A 15,914-nucleotide genomic window follows, 5' to 3' on the forward strand; every position below is an offset into this window, starting at 1 on the left:
ACTTGATCAAGGATAAGTTTACGAGGTTCCTGCGCCCCTTCAAGAAAGTTGTGATTGACGAGTCCTTGGTTTTGTTAAGGGGCCGTCTTCGGTTCATGCAGTATATTCCTAGCAAACGCCACCGCTTTGGAATAAAGTTTTTCATGCTGTGCGACTGCAAGACGGGGTTCATCTTAGACTTCGTTATTTACACCGCCAGCAATGTCAACTTGGACAAGACTGACCCCCTTGGATTCTCTGGTTCTGTGGTGAAAATGCTGTTGGAAAAATACTTTGGCGAGAATCATGTCCTGTATACGGACAATTACTATACAGCTCCAAAACTCGCCAAGTACCTTTCTGAACACGGCGTCGGATCATGTGGCACTGTCAGGAGCAATAGGGCACACTACCCTGCCTTCCCCGAGGCTGAAAGATCAAAGCGGGGAGACGTGCACCTGAAGAAAACTGACTAGATGCTGGCGATCAGGTGGCACGATAAGAGAATCGTGACTGTGCTCACCGCAGTTCACAAGGGGGAAATGCTGGCCACAGGGAAGGTCGACAGAAGGACTGGCGAGCCTGTGATGAAGCCTGATGCTGTTATTGACTATAACGTCAATATGCGGCTGGTGGACAAGTCTGACATGATGATTGGAGAGAGAGACTGCCTGAGGAGGAACCGTCGCTGGTACAGGAAGGTGTTCTTGCCCTTGATTGATATGTGCATGCTGAACGCCTTCATCCTGTATAAGATCAAGAACAGGAAGCCAGCAAACTACTCTCTCCGATGATTTTCAAAGACTTGTGTGTACCAGCTGCTTCAGCGTTTTGGGCAGGTACTGCCATCAGGTCCCAAGTGCCACCCACACACACCTCCAGACCGCCTACAGTGTCAGGCCTACCTTCAGCGACACCGCCTGGAGCCACTGCCTGCCACTGCCAAGAGGGGAAAAGCACTGAGGAGGTGTCATGTGTGCAGCCACACTACCAGGCAGGACAGAACATTTAGGCACACCTCCTTGCAGTGCAAAGAGTGCAAAATTCCCCTCTGTGCTTACCCGTGTTTCTTTGACTACCACAGCCTGACTAGATATTGAAAATAAGGGTAAGAATCTTGAAAATAATACTGAGAGTGACAGTGATACTAGTGTTTAGTTTTCTTTTACGTACTGACAGTGACAGTGTTTTTTTGTGTAAATAATTGTACATAGTAATAATATAAGTATTGCGAGTGACAGTCACTCCAGTGTAAGAAGTTGAAAGCATATGTTTCTATTCTATGTTCTGACAGTGACAGTTTGTTGTGTAGAAAATATTATTTTTATAACAATGGACAGTGACACTGATGAATAAGGCAAAAAACTGACAGCTAGAGTGAAAGTGAGCGACAGAAATGAAGTGCGAGTGGCCGACCGGAGCGAGAATAAAGTGCCTGCCGTAAGGCTGAATAAACTCGCGCCGCGGTGGTCTTCCTCATTCCTGCTTCACAATACTGGCAGTGACAGTGATTTTTAGGGCCGTAATAGTGCCAAGCGAGCCTTTGTGAAGTACTATGAAGGAAAATAATGTAGTATACGTGTTTTTAGCCGTGAAAAGGGAAATGTGTGTTCAGTGACGGGAAGATCGCCGCCGCGCTGCATGTCGGCCGTGCACTCCGTTCATTATAGCCTTATTTTCAGTGCTTATTGTACAAATACGGATTCCAAGCAACCTGTACGTTGTTGTATAAAGTGTACTGTGACAGATTGAGGCTGTGGTAGAAAGAAAACCGGGTTTCTGGAGGTGTGAAAGTGAAGACTTTGTTACCCAACTTTGCAAGTCTTCACAAGTCCTTTGGTAGTCCACGAAGGCTCAACATCTGTCTCAGGAGAACGCTGAATGTAAGTACTATATGCCATAAAAATTTTAATGTTCTAAGGTTAATCTCTGATTTTTGGCAAATATTTTCCCACAGGTACTCAGACCCCGCTACAACCCCGCCACAGGGGGGGGATCGGCCGTACATAGCTGTGTTTAAGGGGTTAATGCTTTTAGAAGGTTTAAATTGGGGAGTCTAAAAAATTTTTGCACCACAAGGGGGAAAAAAGTGGACTTTGGGCAGGGGTGCGGGAGGAAATAAGGTTTTTCAAGAGTCCCTCTAACGCAATATTTGCCTAACGCGAGGTCAGTGCAGATGCAAATACTCGCATTAGGGGAGGGCTGACAGTACATGACTTAGTAACAACATCCACAGAGCTCTCAGGCTGGAATGCACTGTGGTTTAAGCACTACAGGTCAAGTCCCAAAAGAGATCTGCAGCTTTTCGTCAATGGTGTAGTTCAGTCTCCTGCCAATAAATATTCTTGACTACAGTAACCTAGCCTCAGAGTCCCACACTCTGAAAGGGGCAATATGGAACTGACAGTTACCGCAAAACACTCACTGCCTGCACGCATCATCATGATAAAAGCACCTCCAGGATAGTTTATTCTCACACACCTCTCCCATTCTCTCAAACACTCCTCTTCCTCGGCCTTCACCAATGTACTGCTCCACTCTTTTCTTCCATACCACATGAGTTTTGCCTCTAGCAACACTACCCTCAATCTCAACCTCACAAACTTTCTCTGGTACCCTATCTATGTGCATTTTTTTTTTGTGTGTGTGTATGTCCATACCGTTTCAACATATTCCTTTTTCTCCACTCCGTAAATCCCTACCTCACTCCAGTATCGCCACATCACTCCAGTAGCTTTTTCTTCCATTCCATAACACCTATATTCATTCATTCTCAGAAATTTCACAATTACTTACACCATCTGTCCTTCCCTGCAGCTGTTGTTAAATATAATTTCTACAGTTTGCAACCAAGATAGTTCTCTCTTACTCAGTGTCCAACTTTCACTCCCATACAAGAATGTTGACAAAATGAAGAAGAAAACAATGCAAGGCTCTTTTAATCTTTTCTTAAGCTCTTTCAACCTCTACGACAACTCTAACCTTCAAAAGACAATGGAACTGTACAATTACTCTTCTCCCTTGACGTGATCGCTCCTCAACCTCGCCCTTCATTTTGCAATATTTACACAATATAGATCCAAAATATTTTACACTATCAACCTCCTCAAGCATCTCATCTCCCACCTGAACCCTGCAGTTTACTGTCTCTCCTCTCTACATTGTACTGCTTGCCAAAATCTACTGTCATTTTCTTTCTTTTCATATACCAATATCAATTCTTCAATTTCATTTCACTTCAATAGTCTTCTCGTGCAAACTCTACCAAACTCATTCAGTAACTTTTGCAAATCACTCACTCTCTATCTACCTATAACCAGACACCAAAATCCCATAAGGGGTGGTCATTTGAGTTAGTTGTTTTACAGGGAGGGGCACTAACCCTCTGCCAACCCACTTGCTGACATGTTGGAAACACATATGGGTTGGTTATATGGTTACCACCCCTGGCTTACAGGAAACCATTTGGGTTGTCACTCAATGTAAAGCCACCTGAAAAGGAAAGAAGAGTAATAAAAAGTGACAGGAAAGATGGGAGAAACAGGAAGAAAGAAGACTGGCACAGAAAGAGAATGACAAAGGTGATGGAAGAAGTAGGCAGCATTACATCAAGTGAGTGGATGGTGGTCACTACCACCTACCTTAAGTCACTTTCTGCCATCAAAAAAGCACTATCGGCAAAAAGACTCCAGTCATTACCATCCAACTTCAGTTTTGCACCTATACCTGCAGTTCTTGCTTTCAGTTCTTTGACAAGTACAGTATGCACCATCCATGCAGATACCGTAATCTCTCAATTACGTCGTAACAATATCTGGCCCACCACAATATCTGGTGTTTTCTTCTTGGCTCTATTAAAACAATATCCAGCAAAATCAGACATCTGGCTCAGGTGCGGGAAGCAACTGGCGATACTATGCACTTTTCAGCAGTAATGTGTATCATCCAGCTCAGACATGGAACCCAATTGGCGCATAGGCAGACCCCACAACACAGCAACACACACCAGCCAATCACAATGCACTGTGGAAGCAGCCCATCCAATAAGCCACGTCAACTGTTGCCCTCTCATTCTCACCACTGGTTATAGCGTGGACTTATCTGTGCTGTGTGCATTTGTGACTCATGTGGTGGCTACTCCCCAAGTGCTGTGACTTAGCCTGTGGCCCCCTGTGCCTCGCTCATTGCTGTAGTGTTGAGACTTCCCTCGGGGCCCCTCAGTGCTCCGTGCCCTAGTGCTCTGACTACTGTATTCAAGTTCTGCATGATGGCTGAGTTTGTGGTTTTTGTAGCAGTGCCAGCACTAGGTGAGTATGATTATGACTATAATACTGTACTCTGTGCTCTGTGTCAATACTGTATATATTGTATTTTATGCTTGATTGTAATCTTTTACTCATGGGTAACATTATACAAAGGTTTTTAGGATAGAGGGTTGAGACGGGTAGTTTAGGGTGGTGACATATGAGGCATTAACCCCTAAAACGCGGCTGTGTACGGGCGATCCCCCCGCTGTGGCGGGGTTGTAGCGGGGTCTGAGTACCTGTGGGAAAATATTTGCCAAAAATCATAGATTAACCCTAGAGCATTAAAAATTTTATGGCATATAGTACTTACATTCAGCTTTCTCCTGAGCCAAATGTTGAGCCTTTGTTGACTACCAAAGGACTTGTGAAGACTTGCAAAGTTGGGTAACAAAGTCTTCACTCTCACACCTCCAGAACCCGGTTTTCTTTCTACCACAGCCTCAATCTGTCACAGTACACTTTATACAACAACGTACAGGTTGTTTGGAATCCGTATTTGTAAATAGGCACTGAAAATAAGGCTAAAATGAACGGAGCGCACGGCCGACATGCAGCGCGGTGGCGATCTTCCCGTCACTATTGTCACATTTGCCTTTTGTCGGCAAAAAACACGTATACTACATTTTTTTTCATCATAGGACTTCGCAAACGTTTGCCTGTCACTATTACGGCCATAAAAATCACTGTCACTGCCAGTATTGTGGATTGGGACTGAGGAAGACCACCACGGCGCGAGTTTATTCAGCCTTACGGCAGGCACTTTATTCTCGCTCCTGTCGGCCACTCGCACTTCATTTCTATCGCTCACTTTCACTGTATCTGTTCTTTTTTTTGCCTTATTCATCAGTGTCACTGTCCAGTGTTATAAAAATAATATTTTCTACACAACAAACTGTCACTGTCAGAACATAGAATAGGAAAATATGCTTTCATCTTCTTACACTGGAGTGACTGTCACTCACAATACTTATATTATTACTATGTACAATTATTTACACCAAAAAACACTATCACTGTCAGTGCTTTTACAAGTACATACACTAATTTACACTCATCAGGCTGTCACTGTCAGCACGTAAAAGAAAACTAAACAATATTATCACTGTCACTCTCAGTATTATTTCAAAGAATCTTACCCTTATTTTCAAAATCTACTTAGGCTGTGGTAGTCAAAGAAACATGGGTAAGCACAGAGGGGAACTTTGCACTCTTTGCACTGCAAGGAGGTGCGCCTAAAGGTTCTGTCCTGCCTGGTAGTGTGGCTGCACACATGACACCTCCTCAGTGCTTTCCCCCTCTTTGCAGTGGCTGGCAGTGGCTCCAGGCGGTGTCGCTGAAGGTAGGCCTGACACTGTAGGCGGTCTGGAGGTGTGTGAGGGTGGCGTTTGGGACCTGTAGAAAGAACCTGGCCGTAACACTGAAGCAGCTGGTAGACACAAGTCTTGGAAAATCGTCTGAGAGAGTAGTTGGCTGGCTTCCTGTTCTTGATTTTATACAGGATGAAGGCGTTCAACATGCACATATCAATCAAGTGCAAGAACACCTTCCTGTACCAACGACGATTTTTCCTCAGGCAGTCAATCTCTCCAATCATCATATCAGACTTGTCCACCAGCCGCATATTGACGTTATAGTCAATGACAGCATCAGGCTTCATCACAGGCTCGCCAGTCCTTCTGTCGACCTTCCCTGTTGCCAGCATTTCCCCCTTGTGTACTGTGGTGAGCATGTTCACGACTCTTATCATGCCACCTGATCGCAAGCATCTTGTCAGATTTCTTCAGGTGCACGTCTCCCCGCTTTGACTTTTCAGCCTCGGGGAAGGTAGGGTAATGTGCCCTTTTGCTTCTGACAGTGCCACAGGAGCCGACGCCGTGTTCAGAAAGGTACTTGGCGAGTTTAGGAGCGGTATAGCAATTGTCCGTATACAGGACATGATTCTCGCCAAAGTACTTTTCCAAAAGCACTTTCACCACAGAAACAGAGAATCCAAGGGGGTCAGTCTTATCCAAGTCGACATTGCTGGCGGTGTAAATGACGAAGTCAAGGATGAACCCCGTCTTGCAGTCGCACAGCACGAAAAACTTGATTCCAAAGCGGTGGCGTTTGCTTGGAATGTACTGGACGAACCGAAGACGGCCCCTGAACAATACCAAGGACTCGTCAATCACGACTTTCTTGAAAGAGCGCAGGAACCTCGTAAACTTATCTTTGATCATGTTCAGGATTCCCCTCACTTTCCATAATGGGTCAGTTTGGGAAGGCTCATCATTGTTCGCGAAGTGAAGGTAAGTCATCAGCTGCCTAAAACGATCGCGGCTCATGTATTTATTGAAAATGGGTGTTGGGCACAGCTCGTCGGAAGTCCAGTATTCTTCTAACTTGTGTTTCCAGTTGTGTGGCATTAGCAACATCAATCCAATAAATACAAAAAGTTCGCGGATCGTAAGAGGCACCCATGCTGCCATCCGCGACGTGGATGGCGTGGCCGCCTCACCTTCTCCTTCGCGAACTGGAGCACACTGCCCCTCGTACCTGTTTGTCTCGGTACAGATGTGCTCCATAACCTCGTCGTCAAGGAAGGCCAACAGGTAGTCAAGGCATTCACCATCCTCGTCCACAGGGAAGTCAGCCTGAAGTCCACACCCACTGTCGTCAAAGGGCAGATCCTCCGGCACAAAATCTGATCCCTCTGACCACACGAAGGCATCCAGCGTTCCCTGCCTAGGCTGGGAGGTGCTTGGGGCGGCGGGGGGTGAGGCAGGTCGTGTGGGAGTGGGTGAGGCAGGCGGTGCAACAGTATGTGAGGCAGAGGCTATCCCAGGTCGTGTTGGTGTTGTGGTGGTGGTGGTGGTGGTGGGGACATTATCACTGGGCTCAAGGTCACTCGCGGTGGCGTGACTGCCGAGTTGCCTAGTGCGAGTTCCCTCCCTACGAGCTAGCCTTATACTAGGGGACAAAGTTTTTGCTCTACCAACACGAACACTAGGCCTACGAAAACCTCTCGAACGTAATGTTGCACGTTTACTTCCCTTTCGAGGTGGTGAAGGAGACTCCGACGACTCAGGAGACAGGGCAGCAGAGGAGGAGGACGAGAGAATAGGGCTGGGAGTACATGGCGGGTTTGCGGTGGCGTGACGTGGCGTAGGGGACAATGGCGGTGAGCTGGGGTCACCGCTCCTTTTCCGTTTTTCCCCCTTCCCATACTCGAGGCCCCTTCTCACAGGAGCCTTCCCTGCTGAGGTGCTGGGCACTGACACACTCTCCTCCGGCACAGAAACAATCACTTCTGGCCCGGACTCTGCACTGGATTGTGTGTCAGACTCAGCCAGGCTCGACCACACACCGACGTCACTGCCATAGTCCATTGAGGCTTTCAAAAGTTCTGAGGCTATTGCAGAGTCACTTAGGCCCTTAGTAATTCCTGGTAAGGTTTTGAAGGGGGTTGAGGTCACAAAACCCTTTTTCGGAGGGCTAGAAGGCACAGATGAAGTGTGACAACTGGGGAAACAAGCGTTTCCCAATAGCAAAAAGTGCTTGCGAGATGACGGCGCAGATTGACACGTATCAGCCGTCCGCGCGTTGCCATATCGCACGACGAGGGAGGGCCGCGCATCGGTGCATCGGTGGGTAAAAAAAATGATACTTGGCAACAACCGAGGTCAATAGTACAAAGGTCAAGTGTGCTAAACGTAGCTCACGGGTGGCGGGACTGATAGACAATACCAGCTGGAGCCTGCTTGCCCGCGGTTATTCAAAATTAACTCAAATCGCAAACGCGACGATCCGCCGTTCTGCCCTTTGGGCCGACCGTCGCAAATGCGACGATCCGCGTTTTAGGGGCTAAGAATGATGGAAGCAAACTCGCCACCTCTGCAAAAATTTGATTATTATACGAGCATTTTCAGTAGACTTCGCTCTACAATATGAGAATGGATGGATACGAGTTCGCCTCTGTCTTTCTAAGGTAAGCCCCATGAAAAACTATGGTGTATTCAGCCAAGATCACGAGCAACAGTTGGTGTCTGGCTTGGATTGACAGGAGGCCAACTCGACCGTGGCACTCCTCGCCAATCACCCATTTCATCTCTTCCTTGAAACAATCAGCATGCAGGAATGGCCCCAGCTTATAACCCATTCTTTAACTTAGCTGTGATACCCCTGCCTGTCAAGTACCACCAATCCATATAGATCTCCATGGAAAAAGCTGAAGACCTCAAGGAACTCTGACGATACTTAAGACAGTAATAAGGTGGGTTTCTTGATAATGTAATTGCCAGCCAATCAACTTCACTTGCTGCTGAGGAGGAGGTGGCATCAGATGATGACCAGATCGACTACTAGTTACCTACCATACCCTTCTCAACACACCAGCTTCTTTAGTGGAGCAGGCACATCATCTAGAGTGAATGTTACCTTTGTTTAACATTTTTTTATTACTTACAATGATTTAAAATGTTTTTAGGACAAAAATTCATTATTAATTCCATTACTGTTCATTTCACACCATTATATTACTGAACATTAGTTTGCACCATAACCATATAAAACAGTTTATTTACCACAACAGACATACTCTGCATGAAACAGGCTTTAAAATGAGACCTCATTCAGCAAAATTTATAAATGTATAGTGGGGATATGAGGAGCTCCAAGGAATAATGCTGAATGCACCAAAATCAAAACCGAGAAAATTGAGGGCAGACTAATGAATTCTGGACACATAGCATCTTGGTGGTTCCTCCATGGATTGCCTGTTAGCATTTTTATAACGATGCTCCCTGGAGGAACTCCCATAGCGCCAGGGGTAAAAAATATCCCTTGTCTAACCTACATTTTCTTGGTTTACTGATTATGACAGGTTTGGCATTGCTCTGTGGATAGCCTCGTATGATGATTTGCAAATGGCAAACTTTAATCCTCGTTTTCTCAAAACTATGTTTCAGTGAGTTCGCCCCAGTCATTCTCAACACCTCATTATCTGGCTCAATGCTGAATGGATAGCTGACTGGGGGTACCAATGCAATATCCAGCATTTTTGCAATATCTGGCCATAGGGGAGGGTTTGGGCTGAATTATGTCAGATAACTGAGAGATTAGTGTATACAGTAATCCCCCATTTATCCAGCAGTGCATTACCTGACATACTTCCTTTTCTGATATCCCAAATAATCTTGCTCAATTAATGCAATACCTGGTATCTGTTTTTTACTGCATTAACAGGCATTGTGCAAAGAACCTCCCTCCCTCTCTACACATGCATATATGTCCAAAGTTATCAACCATACAGTACATGAGCACAAGATAAAAAATAAATCTATTTGACTTTTTATTATCATATTAAATTTTGCACTACTATTCTTCATGTATGTTACAAGAATCTATCTATCTATAGCCTGACATCCTAATCCCGCAATGGGTGGCCACAGACAAAACGCCTCCAAGTCGCTCTGTCACCCACCATTTGATTGCCCTCCCCCAACTCACTCCCCCCTCCCTAATATACCTTTCAACTCCTTCCCTCCACCTCATCCTCGGTCTCCCCCTCCCTCTCCCTCTCTTGTCTTCATCTACATACGCCCTCTCAGTCAGTCAGTCTTTCACTCTCCATCCATCCATTCATCATCCAATCCTACATTGCCCCACGAGGAGCGTAGGAGCCTGGGGCTAGGCAGTTGGTCCTGACATTTAAGAAGAGAGTGACCAACCTCACTCATCCCTGAGTGGCATTACATGAGCAATAAACCCCAACCACCCCTTGGATATAAACCATTCTGTTAAAAGAAGCAGATTTTAAATCTTTTACTACAACAAGATGGCTATGCATGACCTAATGAATCAATCCAGATTCTTACGTATTACTGTATCATGTTTTCAGTTTTACAAAAACTGTACTTAATTTTCAGAACTGAGACATAAAAACATGACAATTTAAAGGACGTGTTCCAATTCTGTATGGTAATTGTTTTCCTTCCTTATTATTGTGCACATATCACTTACTTTTACAACCCATTTCCCAATTACAGTATATACAGTATATTTAATCAACTTACCAGTGAAGTCGCAGTGTGTGGAGGAAGGCTGAAAGACCCTCCATCAGCACAAGGATGGCCACAGTCAGCGAGGCCCAAGCAGCAAAGATAAAGTACATCACCACACCCCCACCTTGTCCACCTGCAGTCAACCCAATGCGCAGGACCATCCCCCACAGCACTTCACTCAGCTCTGGTGATGCATTAATTTTTAAAGTTAAAATCCAAGGAAACACACTGGTAACTTTAAGCTCCTCAGGAACAAATATCCTTTTCCAATATATGTTTATTTCTTAAGAACAAAAAATTCCATCAGAAATTAAACAACTCATTGTTTACACTCAAAGCCCATACTTAAATTTGGAACTAGTCTAATGTACACAATTCTTTCACTGCACACACATTAAATGGAAGCTGAAAATTTAGATTTGAAAAACTAGAGGTACCGTGAATCACATATTAAATATCACATGAAGACCTGATGATATGCCAGAAGTGTTAAAAAGAATGTACAGTAGTTTTGTGCTATTTCTCTATATTTCTTTAAAGATAATCTAATCTATATTAACAGTTATTAGGCATCATAATTATCAGCCCTTGAAAAAAATCTGTAGATAGACAGCTTATCACACTTGCCAAAACTTTAGTAATCTATTAAACTGAGAGATAAATGTTGACTTAAAGCTGTCATAAAAATTGAAGATATCTTCAAGAGGAGTAATTTACATATGCATGCTCATCATCACTTCTGATGTCCTTCTCCTTCCTGAAACCCCCAAGAGGCAACATGCACACCAAATGCTTGCTGATGTGAGCAGGAGTTTTGCATCACTGTATCCCATACATGTGTCTCCACTGGATGTGCACTGGTGCAGGTCTGAACTTCGATGGGTTACAGTGATGCAAAATTATCACCTGCACCGGAAAGCATTAGGTGCTGAGGCAAACTAAAGGGGATGGCCATAGCAGAACCTTCTCCTGGTAACACACGCACACTAGCGTGTCTTTTACTGATAATACAGTTTTCCTGGCAGAGAGAGATTTGAAAACCATCATAGACTGTGACTTCAGGAATAAGGGACTGAATAGGGAGGCTGCCAGAAATCAAGTCAACTAGGAACTGTTATGCACAAGGCCTCAATTCTGTTTTAGCCAAGGATATTCTACTACACTGGTACTGAGTCTCATCTAATGATAATGATTTGCTTTGAAGCACATTACTCCCAAGACCATTACATTTCTTGAGATAACATGCATATACCTATGAGGTAGTTCATACAAAATGCAGTATAAGAACTATGGGTAACATAAAGGCATTAGCAGCAATATCATATTATGGTAAGAAGTACAGTACACAAACTCGCAGAATAGGAATTTACAATGATTACCGTACAACCATGTGAAACTTACGGGCATGGGCAAGAGATAGAGCCCAAAGTCGAAGGTATGAAGCGGTGTGTGAGACTGAACCCAAGACGAATTCAATGGTATGGATGCCCTGGTGGATCATTATCTCACCCATGTCATGTTCCTCAGGGGTAGCTGCTGCTGCTGCTGCTGCTGCTGCTGCATCTCCACCCCCCTCCTCCATCACACCTTCTCCTCCATTGGCCTGCATCACCTGCAATCAATGCACTCATTCAGGCCAGTAGCCAGACATTCTGAAGGGGGGGGGGGGTATCATTTCTGCTGAATCCAGACTTGCACAGTAGCTGGCTGGTCAAAGGTTTGCTGCATGCTTGCTATGGGGGTCTGGGTGTATGCATAAGCGACATTAAGAAGCAGCACAAAACTAGAATAATGGAGTGACTCTTTTTCCACTGATAATAAAAAACAGATCATGAGAAAGTGAACCTTTAGACAGGTGGGGGGGGGGTCATCCGACCCTCCTGATCCCCTTCTCCCCCGGCTACGGGCCTGTCATTCTAAGTTTGATTCTTCTTTTTTTATTACCCATTATGTTATGCAAGCATGCTACTCATTATTTTATCTCAAGTACATTCTTGCTTCTGTATTACCCAGCATGTCATGCAAACATGCTATTCATTATTTTATCTTGAGCACAGTATAACAAATTCCATCCATCCATCCATCATCCAATCCTACACTGCCCCATCAATACCTGTAATATAAAAATATGCAGTGTTCACTAGAACCACTGCCTACCACCTAAATTGCAAGTAGGTTCATAACTCTTGTGACAAAATAGGGGATCGGGATGGAATTGGGGAGACTTCACTGGTTCAAGCCATAAAAAATTAACCATCATCATCATCACCATCACCTGCACCTCCTTTCCCACCCTAGAGCAGGGTTAGGAGTAGCAACATCTGGACATAAATAAATGAATACTGTACACAAGGTAAAAAAAAAAGTATCGGTGCGCTATCTGCACGAATCATTATGACACGGAACGAAGGCCAGTGACAAGTAGCGGCAAACGCATCACACATTGGTAACCCTGCTGTCAGGTGCATGCCTTACATGACCAGCCAGTGTGATATTACATACAGTAGTAAGTATTACATGTTCATACACAATGACACTTTGCGAATATTACAATGCGAATATCAGTGGCTGGTTGAATGTTTACAGTAGGCATTGGACCCCCTGTGCACCGATACTTTTTTTTTTACCTTGCATACATAATAGGTTACTCATCCAATGCATTAACGTGGGGAAACTGTTAGGACAAAGACGACAGAAAGAGATATCGTCAATGATGTACTGCACTGAGACCATATGTTTGATTACCTTCCCTATCTATAACAAAAACTGTTACAATCACAGCACCTTTAAAGGTGTGCAGGGTGGTGGGGGGGAGGAGGCGCATGATTCCTAGCAAAATTAACACAAGGTTGAAATCACACAAACTGACTACCAAAGTCACAGCTAAATCCCTCTTATCACTGAAATGATGCTATGATAACATTTATGCATAATATTTTTGCATGTTATGGTAAGTAGCATTGTTCTTTTATCATCAATAATCACTGGTCTGCCAAACATGGGGGGGACATACACTTCCATGGCCCCCTCATCCATGCCTGCATAATTACAGTACTGCTTAAAGTTTCCCTAAAGCCTAGGCACATAATACTAAAAATTAAATACACATTAAGTGTTGCTGTTGTTGTTGCAATTACTACAATACTGTTTTATTCTTGGGGCTCCAGGTCAGTTTGAGTGTAACTCCAGTACACTGTATGCTGAAGATGCATTTCTGCAGTCCATTATCCTTTCTCTGATGGAAGAGGAAAGGAGTTCAGAAACATAATTATATAATCACGGCTATATTGAGGCCAATATGAGAGGCAGTCCTCCCAAACCATAAAATATGGTGTTTACTATCAGGTAACTAAACATAATCATCACTGTCATCCAACCTCTTGGCTACTTTCCATGACAAGATGGATCTGAGAAAGCAGTACAGCAGTTAAAATAATCATATGGGCCATATATCCAACCACTTAATTTAAACCTTCAGCATACTTTGCTCAATTCCACAGTCAATGTATTATCCAAAGGGAAAAGATGGGGGATTACAAATGGGTGCAGAAAGTGAGAAGTGTGAATGTTGGGGGTACGGTTGAGAGGCAGACTGAAAAGACATGGGATGAAGTCATAGTGTGTGACCTCAGGGTTAAGGGACTGAATAGGGAGGCTTCCAGAGATCGAGCAGCTTGGAGGCTGCCATTACAGTAGGTTTGTTCCCAAGGCCGATGCATGCTAACATGTTGGAACCTTTATAAACAAAATTAAATGAAATGAATTAAAAATGGTCCCATTATTCAAAGGTATGGTACCAGTCATTATTGATCAGACTATTGTCATCATTCATCCACACCAAACCAACCCTCATTCCTATGTTTACACAGGGTGGGGCAACCTATGGTCGATCTATTTCAGCTGTATTATTAAAGGTGACTCTGCAAAGGTGTGAGGAAGTCCATAGTTTTAATCATTTATTTAATACATGTAATAAGTAGATGTACTCAGCCTGCATCCCACGTTAAATAGTGCAGTCAGCAATAAGTGAAGAAAGACATATCATCTTCACACAGCCTACTTCAGAAATAACTGTTGAAAACTGTGGGATTGTTTTGGTAATACAGCCCTTTGATCTCTGTTAGAAGAAAGTCCTAATTTCTTCCCCTCCCCCCCCCCCAACCTCCTGTGTTGTCAAAGCAATAATCCATCCATCCACCTGGGCATCCGTCCGACAAGGAGTTAGTGGCTGAGAATGGCCGCATTAGGTGCATGTTTCTGCCACCTAATATGACTGTTCTCATCCAACCAATGGACCAAGAAGTGATCGTGGCAATGAAGAGGCTGTACCGTCAGAAGTTCCTGGACGAGGTGATGCTTGTTCTCGAGGACGAGGACGAGCGCAGGGAGGGACGGGACATGCAAGGCCAGCGGACTCTGGAAAACCTTCGCTGCTACAACATCAAGTCTGCCATCTACAACTGGGCCAGTGCTTGGAGGGAAGTCTCTGTAAAGACTCTGGAAAACGGTTGGTCTCATCTTCTCCTCGGAGCCGACGTAGAGCACGATTTTCTAGGTTTTGACGTGGATGACTTCTATGCACATCTTCGTGCGGCTAGCGACGATGTTGATGTGGACGAAGTGTGTAAGTGGTTGGATCACGACGAGGGGGATCCTGGGTATCAGATCATGTCTGATATCGAGATCACATCTTTGGCTGCCGGTATACAGTAAGTACCCAGCTTGAAGATTCCGATGAGGACAGCAACGATGATGCGGCCTCCTCTCAGCGTGCCACTACTCCAGCCATCCCCAAGCTGAGCGTACTCAGGGAGCACGTCAAGTTCGTTCTCGACTACCTGGAACACCCGGACTGCGACGGGAAGATGGGGCCCTTGGGACTTGTGGAGGAAGTGCGTGCTTTCAGGCAGCGCATCATCAATCGCCAGAATCGTCGTTCCTTGTGTCAATCAACCACCGACAGTATTTTCAGGCCCGTTACCCCCACTGTGCCCAGCCCTGGCTCCACATCGCTACCTCCCCAAGACAGGCCTTCCACCTCCAAGCCACAGCCAAGCACATCAGCCACGGTGAAGTCACCACTGGACGTGAGTTTGCGCCACTCTTCAGAGTCGTCTGCAGTGGGTAGTCCATCACCACGTCCCAGCGATGCACCACTAGGCCACCTGCATCACCTACTCTCAGACTCAGACAGTGAATAAACAGCAAAAACTCACCACTACACCACACAGGAATTTACTGTGCTGTGCAGTGTAAAGTACAGTGCGCAGTGTTAAGAAATTAGAAATCAAAATGCAAAGACTTAAATGCAGAGTGCAACACTGATTTCATTAAAGTACAACAGAGTGCAAGTGAGAAAAGAATGTGCAGTGTTAAGAAATTAGAATTCAGAGTGCAAAGACGTAAGTGCAGAGTGCAACACTGGTTACGGGAAAGTACAACAGAGCACAAGTGAGAAAAGAATGCACAGTGTTAAGAAATTAGAATTCAGAGTGCAAATGACTAAGTGAATTGCAAGACTTGATTACTGTAGGTGCTTCAGGTGCACCTTTATACTGTCAGAGTCTGAGAGGAGGCGGGTTATTCA

The 15,914-nt window shown here is 44.7% G+C and overlaps 1 protein-coding gene across 1 annotated transcript in view; it reads right to left on the reverse strand.

Annotated features, from left to right (window-relative positions):
• LOC145412588 (V-type proton ATPase 116 kDa subunit a 1-like) overlaps positions 1-15,914 on the reverse strand; it is a 105,044-nt gene that overhangs the window by 4,003 nt on the left and 85,127 nt on the right. Inside the window, exons 15-16 of the mRNA XM_080282495.1 lie at positions 11,729-11,939; positions 10,340-10,511 (exon numbers count right to left, since the gene is read on the reverse strand). Of these exons, the coding sequence (XP_080138621.1) occupies positions 10,340-10,511; positions 11,729-11,939 (383 nt within the window). The remainder of the gene's footprint in view (positions 1-10,339; positions 10,512-11,728; positions 11,940-15,914) is intronic.

Source organism: Coenobita brevimanus, chromosome 93, assembly GCF_032717465.1.
Source record: "Coenobita brevimanus isolate Jiangsu-jjx chromosome 93, ASM3271746v2, whole genome shotgun sequence".
In the NCBI taxonomy this organism is placed as follows: domain Eukaryota; kingdom Metazoa; phylum Arthropoda; class Malacostraca; order Decapoda; family Coenobitidae; genus Coenobita; species Coenobita brevimanus.